Source organism: Paramisgurnus dabryanus, chromosome 16 (genome assembly GCF_030506205.2).
Source record: "Paramisgurnus dabryanus chromosome 16, PD_genome_1.1, whole genome shotgun sequence".
NCBI lineage: Eukaryota > Metazoa > Chordata > Actinopteri > Cypriniformes > Cobitidae > Paramisgurnus > Paramisgurnus dabryanus.
The window spans coordinates 2514329-2537772 of record NC_133352.1 but is presented as its reverse complement, the minus strand read 5'-3'; the positions used below and the strand labels follow the sequence as shown (position 1 = coordinate 2537772).

Here is a 23444-nt window from a genome sequence, read left to right as displayed (position 1 = left end):
AAACTGTGTTTTTCCCGCTCATTTAAACGGCGCGTCGATCGTTTTTGTCACTATGTGCTCAGTTAATCTACATCAGTACGCAGAGAGAGAGAGGTAAGAATGGTGAACATGTCGAAAAAACATAATAGAGGTCTAGAAACAAAGTATTAAAGTATGTATAGCTATGTCAATCATCTTATTACAATATGTTAACTAGATAACTGGATACAGCTTACTGCATAGTTTAATCAAATTATGTATTTTGATTATACAAATCAATTACGACCTAACTGATTGTTTAACTAACAGCTGACCAGCTTAGGGAAACTCTATGGCTAATTTATTAGACATACCCTATTGCTGAATCAGTATGTTGTTTTTCTTGTTAATTGAGTCTTTTTAGGTAGTCTATCTTATGCCTAGAATTAGTCAAGGAGGTTGAGTCTTATAACTTCCTTCAAAGTTTGATCAATAGTGCATAATGACATTTGCAACAAATGTATATAGACTCATAGATTTAACATAATTTAAAGTTCAGGTTTTAAAGTCTGGGTCAACCTGTGGCACAGCTTTAAAGCTGAAAGTTATAAAATCATATCAGAGGTCCAAAATGTCATTGAAACACACCAGTGGCTTTGCTGTCATCAGGATAAAACATGTTACCCCTCGAACCTTCCCTCCTAACAGAGCATCCCCACAAAACAAATCCCAATTTAACCCCTGAACATATATACTATATTCAATTTTTTTTAACACATCTATAGTTATGCACTGGCACAGTGTTAGACCCTTTTGACTCTACACAGAAACAGCAACGTGTGCAGCATGACATAAGGGACATCCTGGATCTGTTTTTTCGCTCTTCTTTATTCTTTTTTTTATGTATTATAGAAGTATCGGATCGGGACTCGGTATCGGCAGATACTCAAAATCAAATGACTCGGACTCGAGAGCAAAAAAACCTGATCGGGACATCCCTACTATAAATATATATATATGCTGCTATATGTCGTGGATGATTGGGTTTTTTATGGTTGCAGCTTGTGTCTTCAGGTTTTAAAAAACTTGATATTTCACGTTTGGAGGAAACAAAAGACTCATAACTTACCTAATCAACATCACTTTCCTTAAATCCGAAATATCCAAACAATGGAGTATAAGACCCTTTTCGGGAACTAACGTACCTAGGCTATTTCTGCACTTTCTTCTTGCTCTGCCATTATGTTCGTTCAAGGTGAATGACTGTAAATCTCGTGATGCCAACTTAATTCTATCATAACACAGACCGCGCTTGCAAATATCCACTCCGTATACTCTGACTCGCCCAAATCAAGCAAACACGTTGCTTGATTCTAGACCATCTGCTTTGTGCTTGGTCTTTACACATTAATCGCGACGATTGTCTTTAACTAATCGTGGGCCGCACATATCGTTATCATGATAAAAATAAGATTAATTGTGCAGCCCTAGACAAAGTATTTATTCATTTAACCCAATATGATCACACATAGGTGACTGCAGAGATGGGGGACTCGAGTCATATGACTTGACTCGAGTCAGACTTAAGTCGCAAATTTGAGACTTGCTTGACAAATATTAAAAAAAGACTCGACTTGACTTTGACTTGACATTTATGACTCGAGACTTGACTCGGACTTGAGTTACATGACTCGAAATAACTTGTTTTTTTACAAAACAAAAATCTGTTTTTGAATGCACGCAAGAGCGTTATCTAACCACGTGACGCAGCAGGCAAGCAGAGGGAGAGCGTGCAATATATCCGATACAACCAGCACCACGTCGAATTTCTTCGACACTACAAATCACACAAAACACTGTAAGTAACAAAGTCTGTTCCATTGTTTTCAGCTAACGTCTTAGCCATGTTAGAAGTTGTAACATGTTTATGGAGATTAAGGATAGCTGTTCGATATTATGCCCGCAACAATGACGGAGAACTCACAAACGCGTCACTCAAAGAAACCGGTTTATTTCTCCGTACACAGGTAAAACCTCCATAAGACAGGTTACTAAACAAAACACTCATTTGGCATGAGCAAAAATAAAAGTAAAAGGAACAACTGTCGTAGCATCAGACTTCCACATACATGTGTTATAAAACTGAAGCGTTCACCCTTACCGCATGCGCACATTTACTTCACATACACAACAACAAAGCAAAGGCACATTGCTCTTAAAGGGGCCACATCGTTCTTAAAGGTGTAGCACTACTCCACTCGTTACAAAGTTGATAAAAATAATCCAATAATCCAAGGCACTCAAATGTTATTGAGAAAAAAATTCATGTATTCTACCGGTAGGTATGATAAACTGGTAGAAATGTGTCAACCAGCAGAGATTTTGGACTATAGTCTCTGTCGAGGTTAAGCGCTTACGTCACTTGCTGTGCGCATGCATGGTCACGAAAACCTAACATTTGTTCACACATTTAAGCACCGCATGCTGTTTCTGTGTAAGAGGAGCGTGCAAGTCGCGCATCCGCTGCTCATTAAGCTTGTGAGTATTGTTTGCCGCTTATTGGCCCTATATACACATATGCATCAAAATTCCCACCTTTGCAAGTATCCTCATAAATATGGCCATTTAGGTCTTAAGAGAAAGTAAACCACTAAAAGAGAAACACATGTGTAACAGTAGCTGTGTCCCAATTCAAGGGCTGCGACCTTCTACGCATACGACCTTGAAAGGTGAGCACTATGTCTTTCAAGGTGGCAGCCTCAGAAGTTCGCGAAGAGATAACTGAAATGAGACTGTCTAACCTTCGGAGGACCCATAATTGGCGTCACCTGCTGCACGCGCCCACCGCGCCTGTCAGCAGGACACAGTGGAGACGTTTCTGACTTATTAAAATAAATATGGAATCAGAAAAATATAAATGTATTTAAAAAAATATATGACACTTTGATGTAGATTTAACTATTCAACAGTATATCAAATTAATCAACCTTAGAAATATACGCAACATAAACAGAATAATATTAACATAAAACATAACTTATAATACTAAAACAGTGACAAGAAAAAAATGTTTTCTGATAAATTCACACATTTATTTAATAAAGGTTTTTATTGCTTATTTTAGAATATTCAGCCATTATACAGTCGTTGCAGGTGCGCACTCAAGCTACGACTTGACTTGAATTGCTTGACATAAAGCAGTGACTTGACTTGACTCGACTCTCACAAAAAATGACTCGGACTTGCTTGAGACTTGAAAATTAAGACTTGAGACTTACTTGTGACTTGCACATGTGTGACTTACTCCCACCTCTGGGTGACTGTGAATCAGTGGACTCCTGAAAGCACTAACTTTAAATGAAGACTCATTGTGTTCACACCTGACTTCTTCACATCTACTGCGTGCGGTGTAGATCATATGCTATGTATCACATAGACTGGTTTCTTAGGGCTAAAGAAAAATGATTTACCTCTGTCACGTCCATGACCTTGATTGCTGCCAGCTGTCCTGTTTTCACATGCCGACCCTGTCAAACACAAGGCCATCAATGAGAAATTCCACTTGTGAACATGTCAGATTAAAGAGCCTGATACTATAAAACATACTGTAGTATTGAAACCATGCATAAAACTGATCCAGTTTATTTGTCTGCTTAAAACAGACTATTGCATTTCTTAAAGACACCCTGTGGTGAAAATCAAGTTTTTATTGCTCCCATTGACCAGCTATCCAGTGCGTTATGATTGGCAATGGCTGAATAACTCAAGTGCATAACAGAAATTTGAAGCCCCTTACCCTGTTTATAAAAAATGCTATGTGGATGTTTGTTTTTTAATGTGCCACCAAAGGTTTAAGGCTTCTGCTTATTTAATGCTTTTTCACTTCACCTGTACTCCAAATGTTCAGGTAAAATATGCATGAAAATTTATTTGTATGTATTTCCGATTGTTTTGGCAATTTAGATCACAGACTAATTTAGATATTCAGGGGCGGTGTCCCGGACAGGGATTAGACTAGTCGTAGACAAAAATAAATGTAAGAGCTGTCCAAACTGAAAACAACTTGCACTGACCTTTCTTAAAATACATTAGTGCCCTTTGTTTTGCCTCAAAATGCACACAAGTAATGGTTTTAGTAAGGCATGTTTGTTAAAACTAGTTATATTTCCTTATGAAACTAAGTTCTAGTCCAGGCTTAAGATAATCCCTGTCCGGGAAACCACCCCTTTGAGTTTTAACGCCGAGCTGTTTGTTTTTGTCCCCGGCTCACATGCTATTTAGACATGCTCTGCATCACTGCATCATAAGAGCTTTGTTAGCTTCCTGATATATAGCCTACTTTATTTTGTAAATACAGACAGAGCTAAACGAGACAGACACAGAGAACGAATCAAAAAGGAGAACATTTATTATATGCTGTGCTCTGTGGAGAATGATCCTGATACGGTATCTGCAGATGGCTGCTTACCAGCAAACAGAAGGGAATAGCTCTGTCTTTGTGAAGTGTTGTTAAATAAGATTGTAACTTTGCACTGTCAGCAATAAAGTATCAAGTCAGTTAACGTTATTTGTAAAACATTAGATTTTCTGTCAGATATTCTTCAGATCCAAATTAAGATCCGTCTGTTCTAACCGGATAACCACCGAGTGGAGTGCATTCTCCTCAGCCTAAGCATTAGTGTAGAATGAAGAACATAAGTAATAGCCTATATTACTTATTTCTTTTGATGTTTTTTAATGTTAAAACCATGCGAATGTCATAAGTAGACACAGTAGAAACAGTATAAAACAATCAAAATTGACTATTCATCGCACCTTTAATAGATCAAAAACAAAACAAGATCGATCAAAAGTATGTTTACTTCAAGATATAAATAATTGTTTTTACAAGAATACATGTATGTGTCAGATAAAGATACAAGAGAGAACAGAATTTTGTGTGTGCATTGTCGGAAATGCAACTCTTTGTATGCAAGCTTCAGAGTGTTCTTCTGTACACAGCTTGTGAGTACAGAAATGCTCAATCCATACTTGTAATGCTGGAGCTGTATTTTGTCATAGCAATCCTTGACAATAATATTTGAGTTACCCTCAGCTATATAGTAAGGACATTTCACTTGTTACGTGTGGATAGTAATGACTGACAAGGCGACATTGCAGTACAAATCAGTACTTACACATTCTGTGAGTAAAAAGCAAGCACGCATTCAAGCGCAATTTCAATAACCGAAGCCCGATTACACCAAATCTGTGAGAGAATGCAAAGCATTCAAATATTTTTCCTTCGCAAGACAGCCCGACAGGCAGAACTGAGAATGAGATACATTTTGGTAGCATGACTGGAAGGCACAATAGCTATGACTCATATTTCAAACTCATACTTGTTTATCTGACACATGACTTGTGTTCACACTCCAGTTTCTCAAGCACAGTCACATTCATTGAGAAATAACACTGCCAGTTTCAGTAAACTGCGTGTGTGGTGTTGCACTGATCATTTTCCAGTTACTGGACACTTTTTAACGAAAAGTTTATGTCATGGAGGAAGAAACATATTCTTCCTTTTTTTTTGTCATGCAACCCATTTTTGCCCTAAGAAATAAAACTGCTCATATTCACCTTATTTTCCACGACAACAAGGGCGGCGCCATTGCGCTCATTTTGTCAACGTACTTCCGGCTGCATATGATGAGCAGCTGAGGCAGTGGCTGAAGGCGACGCGTTAAACTTAAAAAGCTCACTCAAGCGCCTTTATGTTTGTTTCTTACCAATTTTAACGGACGGGAAGCCGACTGAGGAACACCCTAATCCCAAGTAATGGTTTGACTACGATGTTCCGGTAACTTGAAGCCATGCTGGGTGTTGAAAAGGTGGTCAGTTTCAGGTAAGCTATCTCAGCTAAATGTGCTCTTTCGCCTAACGTTAGATTTGTGATGCCCGTTCTACGAATAAACTTAAGATCAGTAAAATGCAATTATTTTGAATGATTTTCATTGCCCACCTATATTTTTATATTTAAGACAAGACAACAATATATTATAGTACATTACATTCTTACAGTACTGTAGCTCACGTGATTCATACAAGTTACCGAGATTTCAGATGCTAGGAGTTCAGTTTATTTCTCATTCAGATGTTGATGATAATGACCTATTAAACGACATATTATTTAACACTGAAGTTAGAGGTTGTGTGTATAATGTTACTGTCTCTTTTTAATGCATCTCTCTCTCACACACTGTTCTGTTTAAGTCATTTATAAATTAATTCTCATGACGCAAGTTTCTTTTAAATACTTACATAAAATGTTTATGGTGATATTATTTTCACAGATGCATTGATGTTTAGTGATGCAGCGGACAACTGTGAGGATGATATACAATCAACATGTTCCTAAACTGTGATGCAGAAACACAATGGGAGGATCAATCCGTCTCTGAACACAACTACACTTTAAAATCACAACTCAACCTGAGGCAACCTACATCTGATATGGGAAAACAACCTTGCGGTTTCCCGGACAGGGCTTATGCTGGTCCCAGGCTAAAATGCTTTTTTGAGCTACGATAATTTAAAAACACCTTGTTACTGACATACCTCAACACATATGAGTGCCATTGTCACAAGATGTGGTTTGTTTGTAAAAACTAAAATGTCCTAATATAATTAAGGCCTGGTCCTGTAAACCCTGTCCGAGAAACTGCTTCAATGTGTTGAGCTGGCACAAATGTACATATCTCTGCTGAGAAACAACCATCTTTGTCAGCTTTACACAGGGTTGATATTGCATGCATTACACAGTTGCTAAGCACGTCACCAGTAAATACACCAACAGCTTCCAGATAAACGCTTGGGATCAGCTCCTGATGACTCTGATAAAGCTGCGTCTTAATTCATTGCAGGGTGGTCTTGCTGAACAGTTAGTTGTTTCTTAGCCCATAGTTATTTTTATAAACCTTTACAATGTGACCTGATTTTACCTGTTGTAAAGTTACATTAAACATTCATATGTGATCAGATGTTGTGCAGTTATATTAAACATTTACAATGTGATCAGATATTACCTGTCATGCAGTTATATTAAACATTTACAATGTGATCAGATATTGTGCAGTTATATTAAACATTTACAATGTGATCAGATATTGTGCAGTGATATTAAATCTTTACAATGTGATCAGATGTTACCTGTCATGCAGTTATATTAAACATTTACAATGTGATCAGATATTGTGCAGTTATATTAAATCTTTACAATGTGATCAGATGTTACCTGTCATGCAGTTATATAAACCTTTACAGTGTGATCAGTTATTATCTGTAAGGAATTTCTTAAACCATATGTAAGCTTTGTAGATTCCACTTAAAAGGATTTAAGTCTCCTGATTTGAAGGAATAAGTGTTGGCAAGTTTGAAAATGAATTCTATCATGGTACATTACCACATTAAAACGAAATAGTTATTGGACTGGCTAAGCTGCACATTTGCTTTAAAAAAGACGAAATCACTGTGTAAATATTAGTAGGCTAAGTACTTTAATCATTTTCAATGCTGCTCCTTCTGACAGGACGAGGTAATTAAATAGCGGCTGCTTCATATCGTCTAACCACGAGACGATTGATGGGACATTATAAGACTATCCGAGCGTCGTATGAAGTTTTCTCCGTGCTCCTAATTTAAAACATTTACAGCAGTTGCGATATTTGTCGTTTCGCTAAAGTTATAGTAAACTACAAACAATCGTCTAGCCACCAAACTAGCTACCGAATACACTGTGCCATATTAGCAGCGGAAGTCGGTTGACAAAATGCGGAAAAGCGAAGAATTGAAAAGGGGCGTGGCGGAATAAGGTGAATAGGCTAAAATTCTATTTGATCTCCTGACGATAAGGGTTTTCGGTACAAATTATGATGACCATGTGTTAAAAAAGCATGACTTAAGGGTAAACTGGAGGGTAGCGGGCATGATTTCTTTAAAGGGTGAGAACACAGCACTGCGCTACGCCACTATTATTATTTCCCCATTATCATTATTTATAAATGAGCAACACCAATGAAAACATTTAAATAAAACCTCAATTGATACAAATAAATCAATTGTTACAGCCCTAGTCCTACAGAGATACAAGTGAACAGCGATTTATCTTTTTATAGAAATGCTTTATATATGTCACACAAGCTCACACCACATCACACATTTCTTCTCCATAGCTCTATGTCTTCTCACTGTCAAATGTCACTGTTTGAACAGATTTTTTTGCACTTTGTGTTTGATGTGGTCCTAGTGTTTGTCTCAACAATTACCACATTTTTCCCACAGTCATAACAATACATCTTTAGCAATATAGTGATCTTTAATTTTTATGTAAAAATGCACAAATTATTTTTTTCCTCTTTAAAGCTTTACACAAAATCTGTTTGCTGTTGAATGCTTAGTATTATTTATTAGTTAAAAAATCAACTGCACATTGTCCTGATCAATTATTGTTTTCGGTTTAAATAGTTATATAAGAGCAAAGGATCAATGCAAAATGTGCAGCGTGTTCCTCCATTTCCGTAATGATGGGTGTTGCCAATGTCTTCCCATTAATTAAACATTAAAACATGACAGTCGTCATAACGTTTGAAAAAAAGTAGAATGTAACATTCCTCTAACGTTAAGACAACCAAGAAATATTCTTAGGAAATCAAGAAAACTGGACACTTTTTATGTTGGCAGAACGTTTTTGGAAACGTTGGGAACTTTCTGGGAACATTCTTAGAACTTTTCTCTATTAGCTGGGCTTTTCCTGCATATAAGTTTGACAACTGCCAAGACGTGCAAAATGTACAGCGCCGTCACAAGTTTAATGCAATATCATCACATATTTAAACATCAAATGTCAAGAGATACCAGAGAGCCATACGAACATAACATCTTGACTGAGAAAAGATAAGAGGATGACACGAGACAGATAATCGTGAAAATTAATTTAAAAGACTTTAAGATGCTGTTATGGTCATGGTGCGCATCCATAACTAGAGTTAAACTTTCTGTCCAGTACATAGTTTAGGCCTTGCATTTTGTGTAGATTCACGTTGTCTAATATATATTTATGTTGTGTATCTAGGCTGATTAATATCATCAAATGTGTTGATTTTTTACAAAGCTCATCGTTCTGAAAAGTGCAGTGTCCTCTGATTGGCCAGCTAACCTGCACTGTGTGATTGGCCTGAATACCTCGGAGATCAGCCGAAAATATGACGCTTCTTACCATGTTTGGAAGATCAGCTCCTAATGCGATGTTGACAGGAGTTGATATCATCTTTACTACCTTATCAATGAGAGCCAAATCTGATCCAGAAAATGCAGATGACCAAGATGATCAATCAAGTTTACCAGCGCAGCTTGAGTAGAATGTAACAGATTGGAAAGGTAAGGCTACTAAACTTGTTTGTAGAAACAACAAACAACAAGCGCTACTCTGCACTGCACAAAACTCCTGTTTGAGTCCTGGTTTAATCAGTAGTAAATTCTTTAAATCTGAAAACATAGAAACAGGCAGAATTATGATAGTAACCGTCGTGTCCACGTCAACAGGCCCAGGAAGTAAACTGTTGCACACAATCCGTTAGTAAGTGAAACGCATTATGAAGGATGTGAAGTAGCATTTCTCCGCATTTAATAAGACTTAGCACAAATAATACAAATTATTGACAAACTTTTCAACATATTACAAGTTAATCTTAGGTAATTATCCACAACATCATTCACTTTTGACTGGCATGAGGTGATGCATTCATATAAAAGCAATGATAGTAGCATGAAACGTCACTGGTCTCACAATTCGATTCAATTATGATTATTATGTCAATAATTTGATTCAATCCAATATCTTAATCCTCAATTTTTAATATTACTGCACAGGTAAGTATGTTTCCCTCACACTTTCACTGTTGTGGCACTTTCTGCAACAACAAAAAAACACAATGAACTGTAAATAAAAAGCTTATGATATATTTAATTTGATTTTACTTTGCTGTTTAACTGTAAATACTTTGCTATGTTGTATGTAATTAATTTCATGTTTTATAAAATAAAAAAGTTTTTCATAATTTTTTCTTATTTTCTTTAATCATTTAATTATTAAAACACTACAAATAAGTTGTTTGTAAAGTGTGTTGATGAGCCACGGTACACATTCATGTGTGCATTAGGATAGCACCACATTCACCTCATTTTAAACCAGAAAAAAACCCTGCTTGCCATTACATGTTTTTGCGATGACTATGAGTATCATAAATACGTAAAAAAGAAGTAAATATATGATGTGAACATGGGCACAATTTCACTGTGCATTTGCACAAGTTATTTTTGGATCTGACTGATACAAAATGCGATTTATGTATTTACATTTTTCTCTTGATGATTAGATCACAGATTGGTCTACACCACGATTTTTAATCCAGTTTGACCGATTACAATGTAATCCAGTATGACACTTGCATTACATACGAACGGCCCCTACGCTTATAGAATTCTGTTTTTGTCTCCCTGTCTCGTCCTCGACCCCGAGGACAATGAGACAAACAGACCCAGTTCCTGTAGCTGTGAAGGTCATCGCACCACTGATCTACTGGCTGTCCTTCAACGTGATGCCCAGCCAATGCAGTTTAATCCGCTTACCCGCTTCCTATCCCTACCGTGTCTATATATATATAAATATATATTAATTTCTCCCTAGGGTTTTTTGTCCTTCTAGAAGTTTTTCCCACCGGGTTTTCTCCTAAGGGGGTTTTTTAGTCAGCCAACTTTGGCTTAACTTAGCACTTTACTGTATACGTTACATTATTAATACGCTCGCTTACACGGTTTATCCTTAGCCGCTATATTCTACTTCTTATCCTATCTATTGATTTTCAGTGTTCTCCTCTACATCTACTCATGTAAAGCTGCTTTGCAACAATTAACAATTGTGAAAAGCGCTATATAAATAAAATTGAATTGAATTGAACAATCCAGTTGACCTCAATCAGATCGATAAAGCCATGACACTTATTACTTAGATTATTTGGTTACGTGTAAACATAGCTATGGTGGCTCTTTTTGCCGTGTGACCCAACCAGCCAGATACAACAACACTGGTTCAGCCAATAGCATGACTTTATGTTTGGAGTGTTCTGAAAATCCTACTGAAAACAATAATCTTTTCAAACTGCAAGAGGCTCAGAAATTAGTAATGTACACAGGTAATGTATACAATGTGTGTCAACTTAAAAATTTCAAGTACAAAGCTAAGCAAAGTACAGATTAAATGGAGGAAAAAAAACATTATTTGAGGTAAAGATATAAACTGAGTTTCAGATGATATTTCTGTCTAAGGGGATTTCCTCATGATCTCCAGGATGCCTGTGAAGCGCCACATTGTATTAGACGCTAGACCATAAACAGGAAGTGCTGCTAAAAGAAAACTGCAGAAGAAATGACAGCTGAAAACAAATCACAAATCTACGCTTAAATAAATTGTATAAAACGCTGAACCGAATGTTCACTTGATTTCAGGGACAAAGTTTGAGGAACCCACAAAAGAGGAAGTCAAGTTTTTTATTTAAACTTATTTTAAGACATCCTTGCATGTTTCTAAATCTGTCATTAAACTGTCTGATGCATAATATGACTTGCAATTGCAGTACGGCATGCATTAGTTAGCTTGTGATGTTCCTCATTTGTAAGCTTTTTGGATAAAAAAACTGCTAAATAACTAAAACATACTGTAAATGTTTTTTTTTTTATTTAGTCTTATTTCATTTGTTAAAGAGCCTCTATTTTCATTTCATGATTTTTCATTTCCTTTGGTGTGTAAGTGTGTATTACATGCTTACGATTTGCAAAGTTACAAATCCCAAAGTCTACAATGATGTGAGTTATCACCTCCAATATAATCTCTTCTCTTGGACTACAGCACACACATCAGTGTTTCCGCTATATAGACCAATTTAGAGTAGACGTCACAGTTACGTCACTGCAAGCTGCGCGCGCAATGCGGTTGCAGAAAAACAGTGGAAATGAATTAGACACGAGTGAAAAGAGCAAGATAACTCACTGGAAAATGTCCGGTTGTGCTGTTAAGTGTCAGAATAAGAATGCCAAAAAAGATGGCTTTCATTTTTATAGAATACCATCGTCAAAGACATCATTTGAAGATAAACGTAGGTGTTTATGATTACAATAAGCCCTTAAACGGACAGAATGGAGCAAGGAAATCATCTGGAAATATTTTAATAATTAGAATAGAAAATAAGTAGAGAAGATGTCCGGTGTTCTGTCGAAGTCTGTTCCCTCCATGTGTTTCTTATAGCGCTTTTATCATGTTACAATTATAATTTATTAAGGAAGAAATAATAAAAAACAGGAAAATTATGAAATATTTAATAAACGGTATTATATATAATACATGATAGTATTGCTTTTACATGTACTTTAGCGATTCAGACTGTAAAAATATTTGATTTAGCAAAAAAGAACAATACATATACATTACATACATGCATATCAGAAGCCAAGCCATTTAAACTTTTTATCTATCTAAAAAAATAAACGTAATGTGATTAAAACGCTATAAGAAACATTGCACTAAAGGGAAACATAAAGGAATCAGACTTCGACAGAACACCGGATCCATAAAAATCACGGTTTAATGCTAAAACACTTCACAACCCTACTGCGGAGCAGTCACTTTCTGCAACCAGTTTGGCTCCGCCCACAAAAAACGTCATCTCTGTTTGCAAACACGAAATTGGTCTATACATTCAACCGTGGCGGGCCGCCACGCCTAAAACATCCCCGCCACGCCTGCGGTTGTGGATAGAAGGGATACAGCAACCAAAATCTCGCTGGATGAGCACTGTTTTATCCTAATCCTTCAACCAAACCCAACTCTAAACACAAAATTTCACAGGATTGTAGGATGTATTTGTATCTCATTTAGCCAGAGCCGCTGTTTTCATCCTAAAAATCCTACCTCCAAATCTAATTCTAAACTTTTCGGCATTTTCTGTATCCCTTCTAGACAAAAACCACGGCGGCAGCTCGCAAAATAAAAAGCTGTCCGCCCTGCCAGACTGGCTGTTTTAAATAAATAAATTCCTTTCTGGATTCGCGTTGTTCACTCATTTATAATAAATAAATCTCCTAAAATATCATCATTTCCCCCATGGGTTTAGTTTCATGCACAAATAGATTTAAATCAACAGATGATGATTAGGCTACGTCTCTGTTTTGAGAAATAATAATAAAATAAATAAGCCTACACGAAATATGTTATAATTATCAGATTGACAATTAAAAAAGTATTTGAGTTGCTGTTCTTTTTTTGTGACGCGCTGTTAAACCAAAGCAGCAGAAAGCACGTCATGTTTTTAATGATTTTAAATAAGCACAAGGTTTTTTCCTTATTGTGAGTTTACACACACAAAAAAAACAATTTTTAGTTTCGAATGTTATTTTACTTTTATCTGTATGGCAATAAATTAAGGGTAATTTAAGTTGCAAGGTCATCACGCGTATGCTTTTCACATGCGCATATACACGGACGCAGCGCTGGGCTGCGAGAAAATACATGATGAAACTTTCGATTTAACATATTACAAGTTTTTTGGACATTCATTTGGAATCACTGTACTCATATTATCAACTTATCAGGCCATTAGTTATTCAGAATATAGGCTATAAACGCAGCGCGCTGCTGACCGCTCAGCTGTCAGTCAGTCGTCTGTGCTTTAGATCGACACTCACAAAGTTTCACATTAAATTATAAGATATTTGTCTAAAAACAAAAGGCTAAATACTGAATACTACTTAAATGCGACTGCAAGACATTAATAGTCGAATCTGTTTGGAAGGAAACTTACATTATTCCCGTGGAAGAGACGGACGTTGGTAATAAAAACTTTTTTATTACAGACTCTTTCATCTGTTTTCAGACAGCGGGATCAGGGTACCCACGGGTGAACCGCATAATATTTGATGTAACGGGTGTAATAATATTAACGTGTCATTTGCGTTGTAGATGCAGGTCGGGACTCAATAAGCAAGAGTAGGCTAAACTGCAGGTCTAACATCCAAGACCAAAATTCGACTCGATTCCGATAGGTAGCAGTTTTTAAATGGCCCTGTGCTTATTTGTGTTTAAGATCTGTCTGAAGAACGTTAAAGGTTTATAGCTGCGCATTTTGCGGTGTGACCGGGTCGGGCTCTTTATGTCAAACAGGCCGGGTGTGAAATGCTGGAATAAATTGCTGCTGATGTCGGGTCAGGTGTTATGTCAATCACAGCGGTGCGGATTATCAAACAGGACTGTGCGTGACTTTGCAACAGCTCTGTAACGCTAAACATGAGCACGAACTTGCACACTACATTAAAACTACAATGAAAGATCCGTATGAAGCTATAAAACATATTTTTTAAGAAAATACAGTTTAGATCAAACATAGAAAAGCAATATGCTATAAATATAAGGAAAAGTAAATGACAGCATGAAAATGATAAAAAAAATACATGTTAGTTTACTGTAGCCTATATTCTACATAAAAAAAATAATGTACATTTATAATCATCATGGGCGCCCCCTGCCGCCACAGCTGGAAAAAATCCTAGAGGAAACACTGCACATGACTACACAGATTGCATGCAACAGTTTAATCCTGGGCCTGTTGACGTGGACAAGACAGACATTATCCTAATCCTGCCCGCTTCTATGTTTTCATATTTAAAGACTTTACTACTGACTAAACCAGTGGCCGGTTGCATAAAACTTAAGAACTAGTCTTAAAAGTAATGGCTGGTTCACACGGCAGGATAATTAGGCCAATTTTAGCCCCAATTCATCCCTTCCGACAATCTTAAGGATGCTCCGATAATCGTAAAATAAACTGATAAGATATTCTTGCCGTGTGTGGTGTGTTTAGACTGCTCTCGTCTACTCGGAAGCACCTCGTGACCGCTCCGATCTCAAATCGGGGATATCCAACATGTTAGATTTTTTTGGCCAGATTTCTTCTCGTGTGTGGTGTCTCCCGGGGACAAACGAGCATGCAGCCTGTGGACTGTGACGTGTAGCCAATCAGAAAGCGAGGTGACGAGGAAGCGAGGATGTACCGGTGTCATGTAAACAAAATTACGGGTCACAACAACTCACATCCATATCATGATGTAGCAAGTATAGTCCATGCTCCCGTTGTCTTGTCTCCGCTTCTTTGACCATCGCCTCTTCTTTTGAGAACGTTTTTTTGTCGGTTAAAAACAAACTGCAAACTATCGCCACTGCATCCTCTTCGTCCGCCATGATTGTTTACTCTAAAATCACGTTTGATCTCGAGAGATTTTGCGAGATTTCCCGTCTGACCTGGGACTGCTCGGGAGCCAAATCGGTTCGTGTGTGATGTGTTGATTTTGCCATGTGGGAGCGCACCACTAACTGTACGACCAAAACTGTTAGACCCGCGATGTTTTATCGCCGTGTGTGGGGTCTCTCAGGGTTGGAAAATCGGCCGACGATTTTAAATTCGTACCGTCTGACCCAGCCTTAAGTCATGAATTTTTTTCTTCAAGACCGATCATAACTGTTTAAGTATGTTACATAGAAAGGTAGATTGGTCTAATTTAAATCCAAATAATAAGACTGATTAGCCCTAACTAATTTCTGTTAGTAAGAATCATTCTTAAGACGCAGTCTTAAAGGGATAGTTCACCCAAAAATGAAAATTCTGTCATCATTTACTCACTCTCAAATTGTAACAAACCCGCATACATTTTTTTGTTCTGATAAACACAAAGGGAGATATTTTGAGAAATGTTTGTAACCAAACCGTTTGTGGACCCCATTTACTTCCATAGTATTATTTTTTCCTACTATGAAAGTGAATGGGGTCCACGAATGGTTCAGTTACAAACATTTCTCAAAATATCTTCCTTTGTGTTCATCAGAACAAAGAAATTTATGCGGGTTTGTAACAACATGAGAGTGAGTAAATGATAACAGAATTTTCATTTTTGGGTGAACTATCCCTTTAATGTCACGGGTATGTTTAAGCAACTGGCCACAAGAATCAAACACAAGTATTGTGCAATGCAGAGTAGTGCTTGTTGTTTGTCGTTTCTACGATCATGCAGACATGGTTTTAATGTTTAAGTAATCCTTACCTTACCAATCTGTTACGTTCTGCTCAAGTCGCGCTGGCGATCGATCACCTTGCTAATCTACATTTCTTTATTAGATTCGGGCTCGTATTGATAAGGTAGTAAAGGCGATATGATCTTATTCGGACCATTCTCTGTAAACCCTAGAGATGGTTGAGCATGAAAATCCCAGTAGATCAGTAGTTTTTAAAATACTCAGAACAGCCTGTCTGGCAACAACAACCTCCACGCCACATTTAAAGTCACTTAAATCCCATTCCTTTGCTCAGTTTGAACTCCAGCAACTCGTCTTCACCACGTATAGATGCATTGAGTTGCAAAATTCAAGAAATTTATATTACCAAGCAATTAAACAGGTGTACCTAATAAAGTGTCCTGTAAGTGTATTAAACATTACTGTGCAAAGGGCATATTAGATGAGCTTTACTTCAGACAGTATGATCTCACACAGTGATCTGATATTTCCTCCTGACACACTAAGGCAAAACAAAATTAACAAACATCCGATCTTACAAACTCTTTTTGAAGCATCTTCTATGCCTTAAGACATTTGCACAATGTAAAAAATATTATCACGATGTGCTGCTATTAGTGCACGTGGGTTTCAGAGGAATGCTGGAAAGGGCAATAAAACAGTGAGAAACAGTCACACAGATTTGTATTGCACAAGATGATCCACAATGGGAATATTGTTTTGAATTGCTGATTCAGTGCGAGTGACTTCTGTTGAACTACATGCAACAGATCCACCCTGATCTGAATGAAAGACATATGTCTGAATACCTCAGAGAATGTGTCAACATATTACACAGCACACAGTATGTTTAAGTGAGGCCTAATTCACACTTCTTCAAAAACATTCGAGTTGATGTGAAACATGTCCTGAACTTCATGAGGAAGTGAGCTCCACCCAAAGGGTGTCAAAGAGCAAAACCACACATGTAAGTTCTACTAGAAACACAGGAATAGCAAAAAAATCAAATGACACAATCGCTTGAGCCACATTTACAATAATTGTTGCATTATGCTTGCTGCAGTTCCATGCACGGTCAAATAGAATGAAGAGAGACGCCAGTACAAACCTTATACACTTGCCCATACGTCCCATTGCCAACCACCTCAATGAGCTCAAATATTCCTGCAGGATCCTACAATAAATAACATAGAAATACTGTAAAACATCTCTGAGCCAATAGTGGGTTTTGTGTGTGTGTGTGCGCGCGCGCGCGTGTCATTCATGATGTACAAACTTTGGCAAAATGACATAGTATGATAAAAGCAACATCATGCCTGTGTCTCACAACTTATTTGACACCACTTTTGAATATAATCCATATATCACGCCCAAAAAATGCATCATGTTATGCATAATATTTCCAAAAATGTGAAACGCAGCCCAAGTCATATAAAACACGTAATTAGTTGTAACGGTGTACATTTCGATTCTTATAATCATGTAAGATAATGTAAATAAGCAAAGAAAAACACAGTAAAGTAAAATAAAAAACAAACAAAAAGCTGAAAATAACGGGTAAGTTACTAAATAATCTTTGACAGTTGTGTTTAAAGACTGATCCTGCGATAAAATTATTATAAATGTAAAGTTTTTTTACGTTATCGTTACAGACACATTATTTCTTGGAAGTAACTTGTGTGAATCCTCGAACAATCGCTGACGATGAAAACATGTAACGTAAACAAACTTCAGTTAAGAACAAAAACACAATACTTACTCGTAAGGAGGCGAGATCAATATTGCTTAAACTTGTTGTTGTAAAGTCTCTAGCCATTTTAATGAGCTCGATAACTTAAGTTACATGGTTTACTAACTGATCATGGTTTAAACAACAGTATGTCTGCCCATCTCCAGCTCCTCAGTAGCGGATTCACAATTCCTACTATAGCGAAGGCACATACTGATAAATATTTATCATATAACGGGACATTCGCTCTATGCCATTATCTGATTGGCTAACATCAGTAAGTGGGCGTAAGTGATCTAACGAACAAACGAATCCTGCTCCAGTTAACGTTCATCTTTTAAATATTAATTAGGTTACGTGACTGACGTTGATGGAATATTACCATGCTTATGTAATTAATATTCATGAGTGAAGCCTTCAGCGTTGTAGAATGTTTTATTTCCCAGAAAAAAAAACAAACACGGGAAACCCGGAACAAGAGAAGAAAGTGAAAAACTGCCGCTTCCTTTGCCTAAAACAAAACAAAACACAACTTTCCAGCTTCCGTTAGTCAAACTTTAACCAAGCAAACATATACTGCGCAATAAAAGACACAAACATTGTAAGAGGAACAAAAACTCAGGGAGTCAAAACGAAGGAAAATTGGTAACATTAATCATATTAAAAAATGACATATTGAAAATTAGAATTATAATAATGATATAAACATATCATTAAATACAGTATAAGATGGCAAGTTCCTTGGTAAAACTTTATAGTAATTTTAGTTTTTCTTTATTTTAATATATACCGACCGTACATCTATATAGGCTATAAGCAACTGCCAGACCCCTACTTTTTAATTTAAAGCCTGTCTTATATGATAAACTCCCCTCCACCATAGAACACAATGACATGTACCTAGAATTAAATGAAATTTAAAATAATTACTCATTATTTAGGGCAAGTAGGCTGCCATCCATGTCCCCAGTCATGTATAATTAATTTTTGTTACAAATATAATTTCTTGTTGTATAGCCATATTTATAATATTCCTCACCATTGGAATTTTTTGACATTCATAATGTATTTTTAGTTATTAAAATCTTTAACCTCCTAAGACCCGAGTTTTGGTTTGTCTCTTTTTTAAATTTCTACCAGCTATTTTGGGGTAAGGAACAGTGGCGGCTCGTGATTGCTCAAAATAAGTGTTTGGAGTGTCATGTGTGTGGTTCCTTTTTTCAAAATATGTGTTCTGTGCGTCGAGAGATCCTGTTTGCATCACGTGTTTTGTCAAAATAAGTGCCTGCTGCACACATGTCAAAACCGTTTATGATAAAAAAGACGCTCACGTTCACAAAATACAAGCAAGACACTCCCTTAACAGTAAACTTTGCATGAGATTATGCAAGTATCTGGCAAATGTGAGTGTCTCTTTTATCATAAACCCTTTAGATGCGTCTGCAGCAGGCACTTATTTTAACAAAACACGTGATGCACACAGGATCTCGAGGTGCAGAACACACAGTTAAAAAAAAAAGAAACAACACACATCACATACACTCCCTGACAAAAGTCTTGTCGCTTGTGTACAAATTGACCTGAAGTGCTGCTAAAATATATGTGCCACAGCCTGCTAAAAGGATGGACGCTGGAAAAGCAGAAGTAGATTTTTCAGATGAATCTTCTGTTGAATTACACCACAGTCGCCTCAAATATTGCAGGAGACCTACTGGAGCCCACATGGATCCGAGATTCACCCAGAAAACAGTGAAGTTTGGTGGCGGAAAAATCATGTTCTGGTTACATTCAGTATGGGGTTGTGCGAGAGATCTGCAGGGTGGAATGTAACATCAATAGTCTAAAATACCAAGAAATCTTAGCTTCCTCTTATATTCCCAACCATAAAAGAGGCCAAATTCTGCAGCAGGATGGTGCTCAGTCGCATACTTTCATCTCCACATCAAAGTTCCTCAAGGTGAAGAAGATCAAGATGCTCCAGGATTGGCCAGCCCAGTCACCAGACATGAACATCATTGAGCATATGTGGGGTAGGATGAAAGAGGAAACAAGACTAAACCAAAACCAAGAATATTGATGAACTCTGGGAGGCATGCAAGACTGCTTTCTTTGATATTCCTGATGACTTTATCAATACATTGTATAAATCCTTGCCAAACTGCATGGATGCAGTCATTCAAGCTCATTGAAGTCATACAAGATATTAAATTTGGACCTCACACCACCCCTTCTTAATTTGCTGACATATTTTTGTATTTGCAGTAAATTTGCTCATTTTCTGTATAGGTCAGAAAACTTTTGTCTTGCCAAAATTTGATCTTTCTTGATTAAATGATAAATCTTTTTTCAGTGAAACTAATTTATTTCAGTGCATTAAACATCATTTGGGAGAGTTTAAGTTTTTCATATGAGCTATTTCTAACACCAATTGATTTATTAAAAGTCAGGTTAATAGCAGGTGTTTCTTCAAAATAGATAAGTGACAAGACTTTTGTCAGGGAGTGTACATGTTGTGACGAACTTCGCATCGAGCGCCCTCAAAAGAAGAAGTCACCATCCGCCACTGGTTAGGAAGAACCAGTAATAAATATAATAACCAAATATTTTTCTTAGAATATGAAGCAGCGTATTTATCCATGTTTGTGTACAACAGGTTCCAGTTACAGAGAATTAAGGTCCAAACAACAAAAAAATGTGATGTCCACATATGTGCACATCCAGGTCTTAGGAGGTTAAATAAAGTGGTGTATCTAAGATGAATGTCCCCCCTGCTATTATTATGGAAATCCCCCTGAACACAACCCCTGGGGCATGTTCAAGTACAAAAAGGTGGGCAACGTTTTGCTACGGTTTTCGGGTTGAAAGTCATGTTTCCTGGAAACGGTGTGCACAGATGTGCAACAGGGTTTGAGATACGTTTTCTCTTGTTCGGTTGGTTTGTCAGAACTGCAGTCCAATCAGCAGCAACATGTAAATAACAGCTCACACAATGGGTAAGTTGGAATGTTCTCTCTCATTCTGGACGGCAAGTGCAGTGACTGTAACATTGGGCGCATTTTACAGTATTAAACACATATTTATAACAATTTCATCAGGCTCCATAAACATTTGATAAATAACACAAAGCATGACCTCTCAGCTGCGGTAGTTGCATCTCTTGCGTCATCACAACAAGGTGTTCAACGCATCACTGTTTCTGTTTAATAAAAGTGCAACGTTTTGTCGTTGTGAACGCAGCCCTGGTTGCGTCTCTAGTCACATGACTTTCAGGAAGAAGCTTACTATTTTAGAGGAAAATCATCTAGAAACAAGGTTGATATCGCTCTTAAAGCTATGGTCTACAATTTCAAAGATTGTTCATTATTCATAACCTCGTTTAGATGCTGGTTATGGTTCTACGGTAAAATCCTAACAATATGAAGAGAAAAAAGAATGAAAAAAATCCATTCACTCTATTGGGTGTACAGCTGCAGAGAAGTTGACCAATTTAAGCTGTCCGGCCGGACAGCTTACATTGGTCAACTGCTCTCATCCAATCCCCTGCTCCACTTGAAACTCCACCTGGCGCTCGTGTCTCCACCCCATCGCACCCCACCCCCCTCCTGCGACATGAAATTTCTAACAGTGTATGGTAGCTAGCAAAGTAGCAACAGCTCACAAATGAAGAAAAAACAAACCGACAGCAGCAAGCTGCATAAAGATTTATGCATAAAAATTTCTTAGCAAATAATAGTACATATGAAAAGTTCCAACCATATCTCCAATGTCTGCCGCACAGCATTCTTCCACCTTAGAAATATCTCAAAAATACGCCATATGTTGTCTGCATCAGATGCAGAGAAGCTTATCCATGCTTTTATGACCTCTAGAATAGACTATTGTAACTCGTTACTCGGAGGATGCCATGCAAATCAGGTAAACAAGCTTCAGCTAGTTCAAAACGCTTCTGCGAGAGTTCTTACCCGATCTAAGAAGTATGACCGCATAAGCCCAATTCTGGCATCTTTACACTGGCTACCAGTTAAATATCGTATACAATTTAAAATATTACTAATCACCTACAAAGCCTTAAATGGCCTAGCACCCTCATATCTTAGAGAATTATTATCAGAATACAATCCATCACGTGCATTGCGGTCACAAAATTCTGGCCTCTTAATAATCCCTAAAATATCAAAAGTGCCTAAAGGTGGCAGAACCTTTTCCTACTTAGCCCCTAAGCTATGGAATGATTTACCAACCGACGTCCAAAAATCAGAGACAGTAGATAACTTTAAATCTAGACTTAAAACTTTTCTCTTTAACAAGGCATTCCCATAGTTTGTTTTAGCAATAGAACTTATCTCCCAATAGCTAGCTTGTACAACCTAATAAATAAATAAATTAATGAATAAATTAAAACCTTTTTTTCGTCAACACTCCAAAGCATGGTAAATGTCATTAATACTCTTTAGTAATATGCTGAAACTTTGAATTGGTTGTCGATTGAGTCTTAATTGCCAAATATGGTCGTTTGCAATTTTGGCATTTTTCCCATGGCCTTAAAAATAGTATGTCATACAGAACCGTTTGCCACTGTACGTTAGTATTAACGACAGCAGTGGGGCCTCTGGCCTTAGTCAAACGAGTTCTGTTTCTGTTTCTAAAATCATCAACTATATGTAATACACTTAAGCAGCAATAGTTAGCCTGCCCGGAACCGAGCTGACTAAAACCACATTACTGTGTGACACTTGCTTTTTATGTGAACGGCCCCTACGCTAATAAGATTTTGTTTCTCTCTCCCTGTCTCGTCCTCAATCCCGAGGACAATAAGACAAACAGATCCAGATCCAGTTCCGGTAAATGTGAAAGTCGGCACACCTCTGATCTACTGGCTGTTCTTCAACGTGATGTCCAGCTGATGCCTAACCAAAGACCACCGGCAGAACCCGCTTAATCTCCGCTTAATCTCCTTCCGTTTCAATGTGTATATATATATATATATATATATATCCCAAGGGTTTTTTCCTCCTAGGACTTTTTTTACTTCCCCGGCTAAAATTCCGGGGGGGTTTTCTCCTAGGGGGTTTTTCAACCCGGGGAGGCAGCCTTTTTGGGCTTAACTTCTATACGTTACATTAGTAATACGTTTGCTTATAATGTTGATTTATAGCCGCAGCAAATTTAGCTGCTTGTGCTATCGTGTATTATGTTATGCTATCTGTCGATTTTCTGTGCTTTTCACTACATCTATTATGTAAAGCTGCTTTGATACAATTACCAAATTGTGAAAAGCGCTATATAAATAAAATTGAATTGAATTAAAGAGAAAGTCTGTAGAGGAAAGAGCAGAGATAAAAATGGAGACTCAAACGCTGGACTCAAAGTCTAATTAATATAGGGTCCACCATTGAATGTTGGGGGAAGCTTCAGGGAGAAATGGGACTGAAAACCGACGCTGACAAGGCTGACTTTTTGTTGAGCAGGTTAGAATTTATTTATACTTTTATGGTGTGAGGTGTTACATAAATATCTTTTTATCAGTCTGACAATATACTTATGCTGCAGGTCGGCATTGGAATGTTAGCCGTTTAGCATCGCCTATCACAGCTCAAAGTAATTATA

General features: G+C 37.2%; 1 protein-coding gene across 6 annotated transcripts in view; it reads right to left on the bottom strand.

Annotated features, from left to right (window-relative positions):
- Window positions 1-18018, bottom strand: part of LOC135757468 (mitogen-activated protein kinase kinase kinase kinase 4) — a 78636-nt gene extending 60618 nt beyond the window's left edge. For all 6 annotated transcript variants that reach the window (XM_065272008.2, XM_065272011.2, XM_065272009.2 and 3 more), the window contains exons 1-3: window positions 17868-18018; window positions 17217-17282; window positions 3429-3485 (exon numbers count right to left, since the gene is read on the bottom strand). In XM_065272008.2, the coding sequence (XP_065128080.1) occupies window positions 3429-3485; window positions 17217-17282; window positions 17868-17924 (180 nt within the window). In that variant the 5' untranslated portion in view covers window positions 17925-18018. The remainder of the gene's footprint in view (window positions 1-3428; window positions 3486-17216; window positions 17283-17867) is intronic.
- Between the last annotated feature and the right edge of the window lie 5426 nt (window positions 18019-23444).